A 17,086-nucleotide genomic window follows, 5' to 3' on the forward strand; every position below is an offset into this window, starting at 1 on the left:
ATGACTATCAATTCACTGTATGATGCAGCGTCGTCGAGATTGGCTCCGTGGCCAACTTTTCCTTCCCCAGCTTTACTGTCCCGTATACTGACTGGCCTCCTATCCTTCCTTCTCTAGCGTCGGGCTTCTTGTCCTTTTCCTCCTTAGGTTTTTTTTGGGAATGTTGAGCATTGGCGTTTCCATACGAGCTTGAAGTTCCGACGTTTGCGGTGCTCGCAAAGAGCATTTTCAATTCCAGAGCATGTGGGGTGCTTTATGCCCATACATCCCTGGCATTGGCAACACCGCCATTGCATGCTGCGGAACCTCTCTTCCTCGTGGATCAGCTTAGACTTCGTACTATTGGCAAGCTGCGGTAGACAACGAAGCGTTGTCCCTTCGAAATTAGGTTGAGCAACAAGGCCAGTGCCGGGAGAGTGAGTAGTCTTTATGGAGGACCTAAACCTGGAAGTAAAGGCGCAAGCGCAGATGAGTTGTTAACTTGTCCAAGAGGAGCCAGTGCAGGTGAATACTAAAGGAGACTTATGCATTGAGGAACGTCACCATATGCTAGCTACATGAAACTCTCTAAGAAAAGAATAGCAGTTGACAGAATAGAGGTAGGGCTTCCCGATAACCAAATTTACCATGATCATTGTTTCATCCTGTGGGAGAAGGCCTCCCCAAACAAATCTTGCCGACCAGTTCCCAGATATGGCAATAAAGGTTAAATTGACTTCTTCTTTCTCTCCTCCTCTTCCTGTCGCTCTGACTGGTCCTCCTTCATTGCCACGATCACATATGCGATAAGGACCACGTTGGCCATCACAGCAGCCGTAGCACCAGCATATGTTGAGTTGCCTGCTCCATTGTCAGTGCAGGGAAGGCATAAGTGCTTGGTGGGAAGTACCATGGAACACATAATTAACAGTAAAGAAGTAGGTGCCAATTGGGAGAGTGATCATGGCAAACGTGAAGCTTAACAGCTTCCAAATTACCGACCTAGCATACATAAGATGGAGTAATGTAGGAATAGGAGGGTTCTAACGCGGGAACAGCTGGGGCGATATTCGAGGGCTCCGAGACTCCTTTCCCATTATTGTCGAGATATGTCTTCTCAGTAGCCACCACCCTACGTGAAGTCATTGTATGTTGGTAATATCAGGTTTTGGCGGGCTTGGCTTGGTGGTTGTAGACGAAATTGGTTGTGGGAGTTCGACCAAAGCAGAGCTCTCAGGCAAAAATGCGTCTCCAACAGCACGCTTGATTGGCCACAGCTGCCATATAATTGTGCTGAAAATGAGGCCAATAATTTCGCCTGCGATTTTAGATGTAGACTCACTACAGGGCTTGCTTTCTTCAATGGCTGCTACTTATACCGACGCTAGAGGGGGTGAATGCCTCTCATATTGTCTTCTGCATGAACCCACGATGCCAAGCCATAGAGGCCCGTGCACGCCGTGACCTCGCGCCAACTCGTTCGGCGCGTTTTTTTTGGCCTTTGTCTTATCCCCGCCACAACGTCTTCCTCCTTTCTCTTCAGCGCCACCCGCGACGACAATGCCTCTTTCTTTGCGTCCCAATACGCCGAATTGTTTGCCACTTTGAAGCCATTGTCTTCTTATATTCCGTGCCCGCAACTCCCCTCGCTGCTCCTAATAGCTTCCACCCATGTACCGACGCGACCCAATCGTCTCGTCCTCCCCCATGGGCTCACAAGCCCCCCGGCCCAGCAATAGCTTTACAGACAGCGATGATGAACTCGCCGATGACTTTCTCACGCAACCAACTTTGCCCTTGAACCCTATCCGATCTTCGCTCTTCCCTCCGCCGACGTTCGTCACTCAACCAACACAGGTGTTGCCCACCACCCCGAAGTCCAACAGAGTCGATCGTGAATCACAAATCCAAGTCGCGCGGTCTTCTCCTGCAGTACACTCCCCAGTCATATCCCAGCGCCAACTTCCATATGCAAACCCAATGGCCCCTCCTGGTACATACCTTCGACGCCCTCCCCCGGCTCACCGCCCCATCGCGATCGACCTCACGTGTGACGATCCTCCCGTGGAGGCGGATCCTGAAGAAGAGGATACTGTACGCTCTAATATCAAACCATCACGCATTGAAGAAACTCCACAGAAACGTCCGTTGAATCTATCTAGCTTTCAGTACAACCCTAATCTAGTCCGCAAACGACCAGCCGATAACAATGCTGGCACTCTACCCCTCAGCAAGTGGCCGCGCTCAGTCCCTCGGCAGATTGGACCGGCTCGGGCCTTGCCAGTAGAGCCTGACATTGATATGGAACTTGACGATATCCCAGATTTTGATATGAAGAGGAAGGTACAGCGTCTGATGGCTGTTGTTCCAGGGAAGCCTGTTCGGGTTCTATACGAAGCTCTCGTTGCAAAGAGGGGCAATTGGGATGATGCAGCAGAGCTCGTTACCAGGGACCACAACGCTCTTCCAGTCCCGTCCTCGGAAGATGAGTTACTAAGCTCGCCGAAAAGCCAGCAGCCAGTGAAAACTGCTAAGCGTGAATTGAATGCTCCTACGAAGAGTATTCACGAGAAATTCTCGACTATCTGCCAGGCGCAACCCGGTCCTGCGCCTGAAAATCTACCTAGGAGAAAGGGCCGGCTCGTTCGTGGTCGGCGAAATCGGTCCCCAACACTATCTGTCTCCCCACAGGTTCCACTGCGTCCCATGCCCAGAAAGGTGGAATTGGAAGACGAGGATGAGGCAATTGCAATTAGCTCAGATTCCGACGCTGAAGTCTCGGACGATGCGGAGGTTGAAGATGACTCTCTTCTCGACTTCTTCAATACTTGCTCGGTCGAAGCAATGGTAGATTTATCCAACCAGAAGGAAGACGATGTCCGCTCTATTCTTGCACGTCGACCGTTCACGTCTCTAACTGCTGTGGAGAAAATATATGTGGATTCCCAATTGTCATCTGGAAACGGAAAGAAGGCTAAGAAACCGAAGATCCCTATGGGCGAGAGGTTGGTTGATTCTGCTACCAGCATGTGGAGGGGCTACATGGCGATTGATCAATTGGTAATCAAGTGTGAAGCCCGAGGAAAGACTATTGCAGCTGCAATGGCTAAGTGGGGTGTTGATGTCTTCGGTGCTACGATAGAAGGTGAAGTCGCACTCACTTCCCTCGACGACGGAAGCGATACCTCCTCTATTCGTGACTCTGGAATCGGTACTCCACGAAGCAGCAGCGACACAGAAGCAGATACGGTTCAGAAGGGCTCCCGGGGAAAGAGCACTCTGTTAAAGAAGCCGTCAAATATGAGCCCTGACCTCCAGCTTAAAGACTATCAGCTAGTTGGTCTCAATTGGCTTAATCTGCTATGGCAGAACGGAATTTCCGGAATTTTAGCGGATGACATGGGCCTTGGGAAGACTTGTCAAGTCATCGCCTTTCTCTCACACCTCCGACAGCTCAACGTACAAGGACCTCACTTGATTGTTGTGCCAGGTTCAACATTAGAGAACTGGCTTCGAGAATTCCAACGCTTCTCTAACAAGCTTGTCGTCGAGCCTTACTACGGATTACAGGCAGCGCGCGAGGAGCAACAATTGAAGATTCTAGACAATCGATCTACAATTGATGTCATAGTTACGACATATGATCTCGCCTTTAAGAAGATGGACAACGTATTCCTACGCAAGTGCAGGCCTCACGCTTGCATATATGATGAAGGACATGTCTTGCGTAATTCGACCACTCAGAGATATCAAAGCTTGATGCGGATTCCAGCGAACTTCCGGCTGCTGTTGACTGGAACACCGCTACAGAACAATCTCCGAGAACTGGCATCGATCCTGGCCTTCATAATGCCTGATATCTTTAAAGATGTGGAGGATGATTTAACAATTGTTTTTAAACACAAAGCTAAGACAACTGATAGCGATACCCATGGAGCACTTCTGTCCACACAGCGGATCAAGCGAGCACGCTCGATGATGACCCCTTTCATTCTGCGTCGCAAGAAAGTTCAAGTCCTCAAACACTTGCCTCAGAAGACCTGTCGAATTGAATACTGCAACCTCACAGAATCGCAGTCAAAACTCTACGCGGAACAGATTGAGAGACAACGTCAGGTTCTGGTGGACCGTGCTGCAGGCATTCAGACCAAAGATCATGCGAATGTCATGATGAAACTTCGTCAGGCTGCCATACACCCACTACTCTTCCGAAACCACTATAGCGATCATGTCATCCGGAAGATGTCCAAGGCTTGCCTAAGGGAAGAAAAATTCAAAGACAGCGATCCTAATATCATCTTTGAGGAGCTACAATTGTATCAGGATTACCAATGTCACTCGTTGGCCACGACGTACCCTCGCGCCTTAGGCAAGTTCAGACTCACTAACGACGAGTGGATGGATTCTGGAAAGATCAAGAAGTTAGCTGAGTTACTGGTGGGGTTTAAAGAGAATGGGGATCGGACTCTCGTATTTTCCCAGTTCACTTCAGTTATGGACATTCTCGAATGGGTTCTGGACACCCTAGAAATGGCATACTTCCGTCTAGATGGACAGACACCGATCGCGCAACGGCAAGATATGCTCGATCAATTTTACGAAGATGAAACGATACCTGTCTTTATGCTCAGTACTAAATCTGGCGGGGCCGGTATCAACTTAGCTTGTGCGAATAAGGTTATCATCTTCGATTCCTCATTCAACCCACAGGACGACATTCAGGCCGAAAATCGTGCCCACCGAGTCGGACAGACACGGGATGTGGAGGTCATTAGGCTGGTAACAAAGGGGACGGTTGAAGAGCAAATTCACGCCCTGGGCGTTTCAAAGCTGGAATTAGACAAGATGGTAGCTGGTGAGGAGTCTATGACTGATTTCAAGAATCCTTCTGAGGTGAAGCTATCTGCGGCTGAGGAGAAGGGACTTGAGGCTGTAGAAGATATGCTGTTGGAAGAGTTTCAGAAGATGGGAAGCGGGGACAAGACGAAAGACGGTGATCTAAAGAAGCAATATCTGGATGGCTTGAAGAAGGCTGGTCTGGATGTAGCGGCCTGATTGCTCTTTTCACGACTTCTCGGTGTGAACTAGATGTTTTCTGTCCCAGGGCATCAATTCGACTGCACTTTTAGATGTTTTCCTAAGCTTTGTAAGGCGTTAGTAGGAGAGGTATTGCATCTGGTGAACCGCTTAGAACGGACATTGGGTATACCTTCATTTTCGATGCATAGCGTTGGTGTTTTGCAGAACGAAGCACAGCACACTGTGAATACTGGATGGAGTTGGGTGCATTGATGGGCTTGGTATTGTGTATCTGTTAACTGTATATAGATAGCAGCATACCCTATCTGTACAGGTGGGCCATCCGGCCTTGCTTTGAGTGGGCTGTTGTTACTTTAGGTAACAATTTAATTCCTTAAATATTTGAACATGTAGGTAGTAGTAATACGCCTAATATCTCAGCTCACGAATGTAGGCAGTGCCTAGAGTTTCTAGGATCCTTATTGCAATCGCCCGATCGTGAGACGCAGCCGAGGAAAAAGGGACGAATGCCAACCCTGTGACTTTCAAAAGTACATCCAAAATATGAAGTGCCTACAACGCCCAAAACCATGCCGGCCCGGTGGACTCTCTATTCTAGTTCAACATGTCCACATCTAGTGATGGGAATATATAGAGGGGCTACTGCCTTCCGCCAATCTCCTCTTCTAAGGTACCATCTCCAGCTTTAAACGGATCATCGGGAATCTCAAGTGCATCTTCTATGTCGCTAGGATCGTCATGATAACCTTCATCAGCCCAATCAGATCGAAGACTAATGTCGTCGTCATCTTCTCGGAGAGTCTCCGCAGCCTCTAAAGCATCCGGGTCATCCGCATACTCGTTTTCTAGATCCTCAATGGACGTTCGACGGATGCCAGCGCGTTCCTCGGCTTCAAGCTGGCGGGCCCTTTGTTTTGTCTTTCGGTACATAAACCATCCAGTTGCAACCCCTGCGATTGCTCCAATGGCAATACTGACGTAGCTTAGTGCTTTGGTTCCCGGTTCCATTTTCCCTCCACTCTCTGCTATCTTTGCAATCTGCAAACCTATGAAGACCGGTAGCATGAGTTTTGGCGAAACGATTGCGGTTGCCAGTCCAAATGAGGCCCAGTGGACGGTTGGAAATGTGGCTACGGCGCCGTTGGAAAGAGAATATGGGAGCGGACACATCCGGATCATGACGAGGAGTTTGAGGCCGTCGTGCTTGAGGGTTAGAGCGAGAGCTGCGAAGCGCTTATCGTTGGCTATTAGGCGGTGGACCATGTTTTTGAGGATGCTACGAGAAAGAATAAATGAGGCGGTGCTGCCGACCACGGTCGCACTGGCTGCTATGAACCACCTGCTAGCTGTCAGCAGGAACGTCTTAAATATCTTGACATGAGAAAGACATACCCGTTCGGGAATCCATATACGAATCCTGCAATTGTTAAAAGACTCGAGTATCCGATTAGCGGAGGGAAGGATACGACGAATATGAGCGCCCAAAGAATTAGCCAGCCGGCTCGGATGTCCCGCCATTTCGCCGCAAAGGGCAACAAGGAATGGAAGATGCGCTCGTTGTAAACCAGGAAGAGTATTGACAGGACGAAGCAAGTGACTCCGCCGATGGCCACAAGGATTCGCTGGAATAGCGATAGCCGCCGGTAGGTCCCATATACACGACTTTGAAACTTGTTGGCCCGCTTCACTAAACGTGCCCGGAAGGAAAGCTGGGGAGGAAACGGGGCTTCATTGCGGCGGAATGAAGCGGACCGTCTACTCCATATCGGACTAACAGGTTCTGGAGAGCCGTCGCCTAAGGGGAGGGCAAGGGCGCGGGGGTCGTAGTCGTGTTCAGGCATCGTGACGGAGGGAGTGGGCGCGAGGCGGAAGGGCGCGGAGAAGGAGGAATAACACAAAGGAAGCGGTGGTGGAGATCTAGGGGTGTTTCCCGACGTAGCTGAAGACGGACATGCCGGTGAGAGAAAATACAGCAACGGTATGGAGGAGGACTGAACCGTAAGATGACAAAGGTACCAAGCTCGATGCAGACTGCTGCGGCGAGCGGATGATGATGAAACCGGCACAGAGCAGCCACATGTACTAGCCACATTCCCTGTGGCGGTGCGGTATCCTCCCTGTGCCTTCAGAAGCCAGGCCGGAGGAGTGAATAAGAAGGCTGCCCACAACCCCATTATCAGCCGGCCCTTCGTGTCTCCCGGCCCATTACCACCACCCTCATCCCGCACTCAGCTTCTCCCTCGCCGCTGCGCTGCAGCAATGTAGCGTTGTCGGGTCCTTGGTTTGCGCCCTCCAGCTCCATTGCCCACGCTCTGAAACGGGCAAGCTAACTTGAAGCCCGCAGTCCCCACACTGCATAAGGCTGGATCTCAGCAGAGCTTCATTTGCTGCCCCGGACAGCCAAGATTGCCTTCACTCACTCATTTCCTCCCTTCCGCCCTCGCTGCCTTCGCTGCGCAACACTCTTTCTTTGCTTCTTTCGCCCGCCTTCACTTGTCCTCCCCTCAGTAGACCCTTAATTCCTAATTTAGCTCTCCGCTCTGGCCCACGTCTCCCCCCCAAAGTACCGCGCGTCAGCTCGACACATCCCGCCAACACCCTCTTCTCTCGCGCACTTCACATCGCCGACTCATGCTTTGAGGAGCAATGGTCGCCGACGAGGTCTACGAGGTCTGTCTCCCGGTCCTGCAGGATGAGGCCCTGGAAGACGACGACAGGACCGACAAGCTAGAACAACTGCTGCGCAAGGAAACAGGCCTCACCGGAAAATCTCTCGAGAACGTCGTGCTGGACTGTCTCTGGCGGTTTCGCGAAGCTGGCAATTCATCGAGCTCCCCGCCCCCCAGTCGCCATACCGTCATCCGCCGTCCATCGCCAGCTCCCTGGCAGGTCAACCGCGCCCCAACCCCTGTCAACCACTCCCCTCGAACCATACACCCTCCTCCAGGTTTCGGAGTTGCTCCCCCGGGCTTTACACGAGCGAAGTCATCTAATGCATCCCCATTCACTTCCCCGCGACCCTCTCCGCGCTTGGCCTTCTCAAGCCCCCATATCCCCCATAGCCCTAGCCTAAGCGCATATCAGTTCAGTGAGGGTGCAAGTCCCGCTGGCTTTGACTATGGCGATTATGGTAGCGACACCGTTGATTGGCTGGTGAATGATGATTCTGGAAGCACCGAAACCTCATCTCAGGTCGGCGACGGCACCCTCAACGGTGCTGCCGCGGAATGGGTCCAGCCTCAGACAATGGATATGAGCCCATATGACATGCTTCGTTCGATCCTGCGCGACGATCGCCCAGACGAGGAGATTGAGAAAGCCCTCGAAGCTAATGGATACGACTTGAGTGCTACGCTGATTGCACTCATGGGCTCCCAAGCTTTCGACGGTCAGCAAGTGGCACCAGTATTGACCGAACAAGGGGCGTATATCGTCGGAAGATCTATGAGCCCGGCTATGCGACCCGCTACGCCCGCCAGCCAGGCTAAGAGTAATATTGTGTGCAAGTACTTTCTCTCCACTGGGCATTGCGCAAGGGCAGATTGCAGGTTCAGTCATGACACAAGCAAAACCCTCTGCAAGTAAGTGCATATTTACTTCATAAAGTACGATTGCATGTTTTGGATGCTGACATCTCCGTTCTTAGGTATTTCATGAGCGGGAATTGTCTCGCCGGCGACACGTGCTTGTTCTCACATGACCCGTCCACTCTCATGGCTCGCTTAGGTATCTCAGATGTTTCGACACCCCCTTTGCAAGCTACCCTCCCGAACTTCCAAATGCAGGACTACGAGGCATTTCCATCGCTCCAGTCCACGAGTTCCCCTCAATGGACCCCTCAACTCTCCATCGCAGAGACAGCATCCCTCGAGCAGCTCTATGGAGTAACTACAGGTGCAACTCACCCTCCTCCAGGATTAAGTCCATTCCCTACCTTTACCCCAGCCAACTCCAGTCGCCCGCAGTCTCGACCAGATAGTCGCCATCACTCGCGCGCCGCCACCCCGTCTGTACCTGCAGTGGACGACAACGAGGCGTTTCCTACCTTGGGCTCCGCTGCAGCCGCAAAGTCCACCAAACGTCATCATGGAAAACGTGGCGGCCATGGTCACGGGAACAAAGATCAAGCCTACTTGGCAGATATCGTACGCATGTCGCCATCTCCTAACCAATCTCAGCTTCGCAAAGGCTTGAGGCCTACGAAGAGCTTCAGTGGATCTCGCGAAAATAGCGTTGCTGCTTCAGCCATCCTCGCCCCCGAACACATTCCTTGGCTAGAAACAGGCGAGAATGCTAACAAGGCATATCTGCAAGCTAGAGCAGAGGCTTTCAAACATGGAAGCCTCAGGAACAAGTTCCTACAGAGGTACGTCTTTTCATTGTAACGACGAACATTTTGCTTATTCTTTTCAGCGCTGCACAAGCTTGGAACCGTAGTGATTCTCGTGCTGCCAAAGCTCTGAGCCTTCGCGGCCAAAGTGAGAACAACCTCATGCGTGAAGCCCACCGTGAAGCTGCCCGTCATCTGTACGAAGAACGGAATAAGGACAATGGGCCCAATGCACGTGAGCTCTACGTCGATCTTCATGGTAAGTCAGACTCCGAATACCATGAAATACTCTATTGCTGAAAACAGTGTTTAGGCCTTCACCCTGACGAGGCAGTATCTTACCTTGAAGGCATTCTCTTGAAACACAGTTCCTCTTCCCGTCCAGTGTATGCCATCACAGGCACCGGTCACCACTCCAAGAACGGGAAGGATAAAGTGGGCAAAGCCATTCGCGGTTTCCTCAATGAATGGCGATATGCGTTCCGCGAGTTCTCCGTCCCGGGAGACCGGAATAATGTTGGTGGCATTCTGGGCATAGACCCCAGCAGCTACGATAAGAGTATTGCGGAACGGGCCAAAGAGGGTGAGAGTGGCTCCGCAAGTGAGCAAGATGGGATCAAGAAGGATACCAAGGTCAGGATCATGAAGAGAGACGAGGTCTTCGATGCACCCAAAGGACCGAAACGAGCTGGTTCGTGAACGCAACCGCCCTCAGTAGGTAGAATCAAATAAGAAACTTGCGCTATTTCAATGTCTCTTTCACATGCCATCAATATGACTCGTACCTGATGATACTGACTGACCTTGTCAGCTATCTATAACCTTTGCTCTTCACACTTTGTTGGCGGGATAGGAAGGTGCACTTCCGGTACTTTCCTCCTTCAACTTTCTCCTTCTACCCTCACTTATCGTCGATGCCTCGCCATCACTTCACCCGCGTGCCATCGATTCAGCCTGACTGAGTACACCCGGGTCAGAAAGCGGCAACAGCGCACCATCTGCCGCCATGACGACGCCATTCGAGGATCCTGCCTCGCTCCTGTGGAAGCATCAGCTCAAGCGTGAACACCATCACCTCCTCGATCGCATGAAGAAGATTGAAGCACAACATCAGGCCTACAATACACGAATCAGAGCCTCCGAGGCAACAGCCCGAACTATGGAAGCGGTCAAGGCAGACATGGAGGAAATGGCAAAGCGTATCGCGGCCATTGAGGACGACGATGAAGCAGTGAGAAAAACCATCGGTGAATTCGAAGTAGCAAAACTAGCCAAACACCGAGAGGATAGTGAAAAAGCTAGGAAGATGCAGCAGAAACTCGCAGCACTGGAGACGGAGCACAGGAGCATGAAAGCTGCAGTTGAGCAAGCTTCCTTGAGCAACCTGTCTATTTTGAGAAAAGTGGAGGATATTGAGTCGGCGTTGCAAAAGCAAGCACCAGAACCAGAGAAATTGGTGAGAAAAAATGATCCCACTGAAGTCAAGAATCTTATGTCGCGCCTTGACGCCATGGACTCACGGCGAATCGAGGAAATACGAAAGTTACAAGCGATGCAGGGCAAGGTTACCGCCCTTGAGAAGGCCGTGGATGCTTCTAATGCAATAAGCATCCAGTTGAATGCGGAGTTGGCTCGTCTCAACGCGATGCTAAGGTTGGCCACACAGCAGGCGGCTTCTTCGGAAGCTACGACTGTGCGATTCGAGTCTTCCATTCCAACAGACGTCCAAGTTCCAGCAAGCCCTTTAGATCACGCCGGTAGGAGACAAGCATCTCTAATTGAAGATTCGCCCACATTCAGTGCGTACCAGAGGAGAACCGTACGCAACATGGCACGTCCATCTCAACATCAAGCGCAAATTCTCCAGACCCAATCGGAGATTCATACCCAGACTACCAGGGAGTGCCAGCAACGAGGAGAAGCCAATGCAGGAAAGAAGAGGAAAGCGGTGCAATCGCCTTCGAGAAGGGAGACACGCAGCCAGGCAAGGCTTCATCACGACAAGTTAGGGGAGACTACAGCCAAGCTATCTAAGATTGCAGTTTTGAAAGTTCCACGGGAACCTGCCCCTCCGACTCGGTCTAGATCTTCTTCTGAAGTTGCTAATGCGGTTTCCTTAGGAGGCAGTCCTGCGATTCATCTGACCAAGCCAAAGCGCAGGGAAATTCCCCAACGGGAGGATCTGGAGACATTCATAGCCACAGTCATGAGCACCATGTAAGCTGAACAGGGTGCATGTGCGTGATCTACGGCCAAATCTTGCTATGTTTCCTTGAACTGATACGGCCCCTCGCGATCTACGACTGGGACCTCGATACGTGCCTCTTCGATATCTTTACCATCTATTTTAAGTCCAGCTTTTATAACATCGCCAGTAGTAACCGGTCCAACCCCCTTCGGCGTTCCCGTAAGCACAATGTCCCCTTTCTCTAGCGTCATCACCCTGCTAATATCGCTCAGCTGACGCGGAATTTGGAAAAGCATGAGCTCGGTGTTGTCGGCTTGTTTCATCTGGCCGTTTACACTCAGCCAGAGATTGGCGTTGTGCGGGTCCGGGATCCTTGATTTCGCGATGAGGTTGCTGATGGGGAGAAATGTGTCGAAGCCTTTTGCAATGGACCACGGGAGTCCTTTCTTCTTCGCTTCGTCTTGTACGTTGCGGGCAGTCATGTCGATTGCTAGGAGATAGCCTTCATGGAATGTTAGTACGCAAGCGCGGAAGAATCCTTGCGGGTGCAGATGTAAAAGCCCTCGATCATGTGATTGGATTGAATTACCTTCAATCGCGTCCAATGCCCCCTGAGCATCCTCCGGATGAAGATCCCTCACCGTTTTCCCCATGATGAGCCCCAACTCAACTTCATAATGCATCGTGACACCCTTGGGCCGCAGCACCGGGCCCGAGCCCGGGAGTAGGATAGAACTCGGGGGCTTAAGGAAGAAGAAGGGTTGTTTGGGACGCTGATTGTTCAGCTCTTTTACATGGTCGCTGTTCAATTGGTATTAGAGCCCATAGCGGGAAAGAATTGCATGAAAACGTACGCGTAGTTTCGTCCTATGCACATGATCTATACACACATTGTCAGTGGTTTGAGGATCTGGATAAAGAAACCAACAGACCTTTCGGCAATTCGCTCTAATCGATTGCATACTCGCCATAGCGTAGGTATTCTTGTAAGACTAAAGTATATATAGTAGAAAAGAGTAAGCACTTAGGTATGAATAAAGAACCTTGTCTGAGACTCAGAAAGTGTAAGAGTGAAGTTCAATTCGGAATCACATCAAAGCAAGGCGATAATTGCCGTCTTTAGCCAGGGGAAGCGGAGCTTCGGCACAGAATTCTCCGAATCCGATGTCGGTTGTTGTCATGTCACGGGTGGCCCCGTTGGCATGATTTAACGTGGACCAAGCTCTTGAGATTGGGACACTTCAACCCACCATTAAACTTATCCACTTACCCATCTATCGACAAAAGTGAACCCTTATCGTGCACCAAACGGCTCTCAAAATGGCCTCCTCAAGCACGCAAAATACAATGCAACTCGCCGAGATCCTCTCCGACCTAACCTCCCTCCGTGTCTGCGTAAGGCCTTCCTCGAAGTCACCAGTCGCCTTTGCCCGTCCTACAAAACATAACCGCTACTGTCTGAAACTGATAAGAAATCAGCAGGATCCCACCGCAGCCCTTGCACTCGTTTCTGAGCGCCCGTCCAAGTCCCCAAACACCAAGGCAAATCAAAAGCTGGTAGAAGAAGACGATCCAGACTTGAAGCGTGCAAAGGATTTGGTCGAGCTGCATTATTCGGTGCGGGAGGCATATGAGCTGTTGGGAAAGGACTTGCGCGAGGCGAGGGAGGCTGTGGAGAGGGCTGTTAGAGGAGAGACGTGAAGATCGGGGTGGGTGAACACCGTATTATTCTTGGATATGCAATCTGGCCGCCCGCCATACCTGCCAGCAGCGGACTGAAGAAGGAGGAATATATTGTGCATGGGCTTTGTGGCGCATAGTCATTCAGTCGGGACCGAGGGGGACGTAATAGTCGTCCCTAAAGGTAATTGAAGATATAGTATTCTAGCAAGAGGAAAGTAACTACAAGAGGCATGCACAGGGTATAGAACGAAGAGTATCTTAGGGGCGATGGTAGTAAAGAAAGGCAAAAATCTCACAGTGACAGGGTATGCCGCCTACCAGAATCCCTCCCAAACAAAGGCACTGGCCCTGGATCCGTAGCGAACTTGCGTCGCCCGGGCCGAGTGTATGGAGCAGAACAGAAGGAAAATGAAGAACGCGCAGAAGAAGGAGAAGACCCGGCCCAAGAATTTCCTGCGCCATCATGAAAGGGGGGGAACGCAGAGATGATAGTTGTATAGGAAGTTCCATGGAAGGGAGGTAGGGTTAAAGCCTCCCATGTGTGAACGGTACTCGAAGTATGTACACGACCGACACGATTATTGATGGACCAGACATGAACTCGTGATTCGAGAGGGGCAAGGGAGGAGGACGCACCCGAGGATATCAAGGGGTAAGTGGCCGAATCGCGCGACGTGCAAGGAATCGCTGGAGGGGCCTTAGATTCGCTGTTCTGCTGCATGAGGACTTCGTTGTTTGCATCTTGTGCCCAACGAAGTCACTGGTTTAGGACCTTTCCAGCTTTCTCCTTAATCTGAGGTATAACGACTGCTTCAGCGTCAGAAAATCTGGCCCATTGTTTTTTTCAACGAGGTATCTGTCTGACCATATGCAATTTCATGCCCGAGAAGAGCCGTAAAGACGGCGCCGGGAAACTTCGCCCTAATTTTGTCCCGACTACGGGGCTTTGGGGTCTTTTGGACCACCTCCCCTGGCAATGGTGGTGATGGTACTCTCGGCGGCGTCATAGGTGGGGTTTTGGGGAGGTTCACGTCAACAAACTCGATCGTTTCGACCGAAGGGACCGGCTCCGTTTGAGCCTTTGCGAGCATGGGGGCTGATGGTTTCTCTATATTAAATGCGTCAGCACTCACAATCCTCAACTCAAAAGAACAGAGCATTACCTTCTGCAACTATCGCTTCCGTCACAGCCTCATTCGGGGCTGGCTTGATGACATCCATGACAGTTGTTGGCTCCGATTGCTGTTCATCTTTCACTTTCTCAACGACCACGGGCTCTAGCTCAGGGGGAACTGCCTCAGTTGGAGACTCAGTAGGCACTTCGACAGGATCTACGACATCCTCAATCAGAGGCTCGGTAGTCTGTTCGACAGGATCTATGACTGCCACAGTCAGGGGTTCGGTAGTCTGCTCGACAGGATCTATAGCTGCCACGATTGGAGGTTCGGTAGCCTCTTCGACAGTGTCTATGACTGCCACATTCAGAGGCTCTGTAGTCTCTCCGACAGGATCTGCGACTCCCTCAGTCGGAGGTTCGGTAGTCTGCTCGATAGGATCCATGAGTGCCACAGTGGGAGGCTCGGTAATCGATTTGACAGTATCTGCGACTGCCACAGCCGGAGGCGCGGTAGTCTGTTCGACAGGATTCGCAACAGCCACAGTCGGGGGCCCCGTAACCGCTTCGACAGTATCTGTGGCTGGCTTAGTCGGAAGCTCGGTAGTCCCCCTGACAGGATCTATGGCTGTCACAATCGGAGGCTCCGTAGTCTGTTTGACAGGATTTGCGACTGCCACAGTCGGAGGCTCGGTAGCCACTCTGATAGGATCTGTGACTGGCTTAGTTGGAAGCTTGGTAGTCTCTTCGACAGTATCTTTGGCTGCCACAGTCGGAGGCTCTGTAGTCTGTTCGATAGGATTTGCGACTTCCTCAGCCGGAGGCTTGGTAGTCCCTCCAACAGGATCTGCGACTACCTCAGTCAGAGGCTCGGTAGTCTGTTCGACGGGATTTATGACTGCCATATTTGGGGGTTCGATAGTCTCTTCAGTATAATTTATGGCAGCCACATTTGAAGGTTCGGTAGTCTGTTCGACAGGATTTGCGACTGCCTCGGTCGGAGGTTCGGTAATCTCTTCAACAGTATCTTCGGCCGGCACAGTCGGAGGCTCTGTAGTCTGTTCGGCAGGATTTGCGACTGCCCCGGTCGCATGCTCGGCAGCCACTTCGACAGTACCTGTGACCACAATTGCAGGCTTTGTAATCCCCTTGACATCATCTATGGCTGTCACATTCGGAGGCTCTATAGCCTGTTCGACAGGATCTGCGACTGCCAAAGTCGGAGGCTCGGTAGCTGATTCGACCAGATCTGTGACTGCCACAGTGGGAGGCTCTGTAGTCTCTTCGACATAATCTATGGTTGCCACAGTTGGAGGCTTGGTAGCTACTTCGGCATGATCTGTGACTGCCTCAATCGGAGGCTCGTTAGCCGCTTCAACAGGATCTGTGGCTGCCACAGTCGGAGCCTCGGTAGTCTGTTCGACAGGATTTGTGACTGCCTTAGTCGAAGGCGCGGTAGCCGCTTCGACAGTATCCATGACTGCCACAGTCGGAGGCTCTGTAGTATCTTCGACATCATCTATGGCTGCCATATTCGGCGGCTCTGTAGTCTGCCCGACAGGCTCTGCGACTCCCTCAGTAAGAGGTTCGGTAATCTGCTCAACAGGACCTATGACTGCCGCAGTTGGAGGTTCGGTAGCCTCCTCGATAGCGTCTTTGACTGCCACATTCGGAGGCTCGGTAAACTGTCCAATAGGAGCTATGACTGCCAAAGCTGGAGGTTCGGTTGTCTGTTCAGCAGGATCTATGACTTCCACATTCGGAGGGTCTGTAGTCTTTCCGACAGGGTCTGCGACTCCCTCAATCGGAGTTTCGGTAGTCTGCTCGATAGGATTTATGGCTGCTACAGTTGGAGGTTCGGTAGTCTGTTGGACAGGATCTATGACTGGCACAGTTGGAAGTTCGGTAGCCTCTTTGACAGTACCTATGACTGCCACATTCGGAGGCTCTGTAGTCTGTCCGACAGGATCTATGGCTGCTTCAGTAGGAGGCTCGGTAGTCTCTTCGACAGGATCTATGACTGCCTCAGCCAGAGGTCCAGCAGTCTCTGTATTCTCTTCAACCGGATCTGTGCCTGACATAAGAAGAGGCTCGATAGGATCTATGACTGCCTCAGTTGGGGGCTCGGTAGGCACTTCGACGGGATCTACGGCTTCCTCCACCGGCTGTAGCTTAGGCTCCTGAACGGTCTCGATGACTTCGACTAATGGAGCTTCTTCCACGGTAGGCTCGGGTTCGAGTTGTTCCTTAATCTCTTCTTGAGCACCCACAACTGCCTCGACTACCGGCTCTGGTTCTGCATTTGCAGGAGGCGGTTCCAGCTGTGGCTCTTCTTTAGTGGCCGCGACGATTTCCCCGACCGAATCTGTAGGCTCTTCTTGGGGAGGCTCTGGCACTAGCACTGGCTCTGGCACTGGCTCTGGAATTGGCATTGACTCTGGAATTCGCTCTGGAATTGGCACTGACTCTGGAATTGGCTCTGGCACTGGCTCTGGCTCTGGCACTGGCTCTGGCACTGGCACTGGCACTGGCTCTGGCTCTGGCTCTGGCACTGGCTCTGGCACTGGCACTGGCACTGGCTCTGGCTCTGGCTCTGGCATTGGCTCTGGCACTGGCACTGGCACTGGCTCTGGCTCTGGCACTGGCACTGGCTCTGGCTCTGGCACTGGCTCTGGCTCTGGCACTGGCACTGGCACTGGCACTGGCTCTGGCTCTGGCTCTGGCTCTGGCTCTGGCTCTGGCACTGGCACTG

General features: G+C 51.8%; 6 protein-coding genes across 6 annotated transcripts; 3 read left to right on the plus strand and 3 right to left on the minus strand.

Annotated features, from left to right (window-relative positions):
- Positions 1-542: 542 nt before the first annotated feature.
- On the minus strand, positions 543-1,362 carry BDR25DRAFT_267053 (vacuolar ATPase assembly integral membrane protein VMA21). Its single transcript, XM_033687030.1, has 3 exons — positions 1,028-1,362; positions 890-981; positions 543-840 (listed from the first exon to the last, which is right to left on the minus strand). Exons 1-3 carry the CDS (start codon positions 1,123-1,125, stop codon positions 707-709), a joined length of 324 nt encoding a protein of 107 aa, XP_033544401.1. The 5' UTR covers positions 1,126-1,362; the 3' UTR covers positions 543-706.
- Positions 1,363-1,501: 139 nt separating this feature from the next.
- Positions 1,502-5,359, plus strand: BDR25DRAFT_374887 (uncharacterized protein). The gene has a single exon (XM_033697353.1). It carries the CDS (start codon positions 1,651-1,653, stop codon positions 5,032-5,034), a length of 3,384 nt encoding a protein of 1,127 aa, XP_033544402.1. The 5' UTR covers positions 1,502-1,650; the 3' UTR covers positions 5,035-5,359.
- On the minus strand, positions 5,340-7,031 carry BDR25DRAFT_344912 (uncharacterized protein). Its single transcript, XM_033693993.1, has 2 exons — positions 6,412-7,031; positions 5,340-6,358 (listed from the first exon to the last, which is right to left on the minus strand). Exons 1-2 carry the CDS (start codon positions 6,858-6,860, stop codon positions 5,659-5,661), a joined length of 1,149 nt encoding a protein of 382 aa, XP_033544403.1. The 5' UTR covers positions 6,861-7,031; the 3' UTR covers positions 5,340-5,658.
- A 196-nt stretch (positions 7,032-7,227) lies between these two features.
- On the plus strand, positions 7,228-10,098 carry BDR25DRAFT_292039 (smr domain-containing protein). The gene is made up of 4 exons (XM_033688629.1): positions 7,228-8,600; positions 8,666-9,385; positions 9,433-9,608; positions 9,663-10,098. Exons 1-4 carry the CDS (start codon positions 7,666-7,668, stop codon positions 10,046-10,048), a joined length of 2,217 nt encoding a protein of 738 aa, XP_033544404.1. The 5' UTR covers positions 7,228-7,665; the 3' UTR covers positions 10,049-10,098.
- A 1,332-nt stretch (positions 10,099-11,430) lies between these two features.
- On the minus strand, positions 11,431-12,613 carry BDR25DRAFT_292042 (fumarylacetoacetate hydrolase family protein). Its single transcript, XM_033688630.1, has 4 exons — positions 12,470-12,613; positions 12,392-12,417; positions 12,127-12,338; positions 11,431-12,039 (listed from the first exon to the last, which is right to left on the minus strand). Exons 1-4 carry the CDS (start codon positions 12,506-12,508, stop codon positions 11,612-11,614), a joined length of 705 nt encoding a protein of 234 aa, XP_033544405.1. The 5' UTR covers positions 12,509-12,613; the 3' UTR covers positions 11,431-11,611.
- Positions 12,614-12,857: 244 nt separating this feature from the next.
- BDR25DRAFT_234181 (uncharacterized protein) lies at positions 12,858-13,238 on the plus strand (the record flags this gene model as incomplete). The annotated part of the gene is made up of 2 exons (XM_033685471.1): positions 12,858-12,932; positions 13,020-13,238. The coding sequence occupies 2 exons, from the start codon at positions 12,858-12,860 to the stop codon at positions 13,236-13,238; spliced, it is 294 nt and encodes a 97-aa protein (XP_033544406.1).
- Positions 13,239-17,086: the final 3,848 nt, after the last annotated feature.

The sequence above is a fragment of the Lindgomyces ingoldianus genome (genome assembly GCF_010093535.1).
Source record: "Lindgomyces ingoldianus strain ATCC 200398 unplaced genomic scaffold BDR25scaffold_29, whole genome shotgun sequence".
In the NCBI taxonomy this organism is placed as follows: Eukaryota; Fungi; Ascomycota; class Dothideomycetes; order Pleosporales; family Lindgomycetaceae; genus Lindgomyces; species Lindgomyces ingoldianus.

What these genes read in the sequence shown, in the direction of transcription:
- BDR25DRAFT_344912 (XM_033693993.1), bottom strand. Translation starts at nt 6,860, where the DNA reads ATGCCTGAACACGACTACGACCCCCGCGCCCTTGCCCTCCCCTTAGGC. An exon ending in GTATATGGATTCCCGAACGG is followed by an intron (nt 6,359 to 6,411) that starts GTATGTCTTTCT and finishes GACAGCTAGCAG; the next exon opens with GTGGTTCATAGCAGCCAGTG.
- BDR25DRAFT_292042 (XM_033688630.1), bottom strand. Translation starts at nt 12,508, where the DNA reads ATGGCGAGTATGCAATCGATTAGAGCGAATTGCCGAAAG. An exon ending in TTAGAGCGAATTGCCGAAAG is followed by an intron (nt 12,418 to 12,469) that starts GTCTGTTGGTTT and finishes ATGTGTGTATAG; the next exon opens with ATCATGTGCATAGGACGAAA. An exon ending in TGCATAGGACGAAACTACGC is followed by an intron (nt 12,339 to 12,391) that starts GTACGTTTTCAT and finishes CCAATTGAACAG; the next exon opens with CGACCATGTAAAAGAGCTGA.
- BDR25DRAFT_267053 (XM_033687030.1), bottom strand. Translation starts at nt 1,125, where the DNA reads ATGACTTCACGTAGGGTGGTGGCTACTGAGAAGACATATCTCGACAAT. An exon ending in ATCGCCCCAGCTGTTCCCGC is followed by an intron (nt 982 to 1,027) that starts GTTAGAACCCTC and finishes TATGTATGCTAG; the next exon opens with GTCGGTAATTTGGAAGCTGT. An exon ending in TGTTAATTATGTGTTCCATG is followed by an intron (nt 841 to 889) that starts GTACTTCCCACC and finishes ACAATGGAGCAG; the next exon opens with GCAACTCAACATATGCTGGT.
- BDR25DRAFT_292039 (XM_033688629.1), top strand. Translation starts at nt 7,666, where the DNA reads ATGGTCGCCGACGAGGTCTACGAGGTCTGTCTCCCGGTCCTGCAGGAT. An exon ending in ACAAGCAAAACCCTCTGCAA is followed by an intron (nt 8,601 to 8,665) that starts GTAAGTGCATAT and finishes CTCCGTTCTTAG; the next exon opens with GTATTTCATGAGCGGGAATT. An exon ending in GCTCTACGTCGATCTTCATG is followed by an intron (nt 9,609 to 9,662) that starts GTAAGTCAGACT and finishes AACAGTGTTTAG; the next exon opens with GCCTTCACCCTGACGAGGCA.
- BDR25DRAFT_374887 (XM_033697353.1), top strand. Translation starts at nt 1,651, where the DNA reads ATGTACCGACGCGACCCAATCGTCTCGTCCTCCCCCATGGGCTCACAA.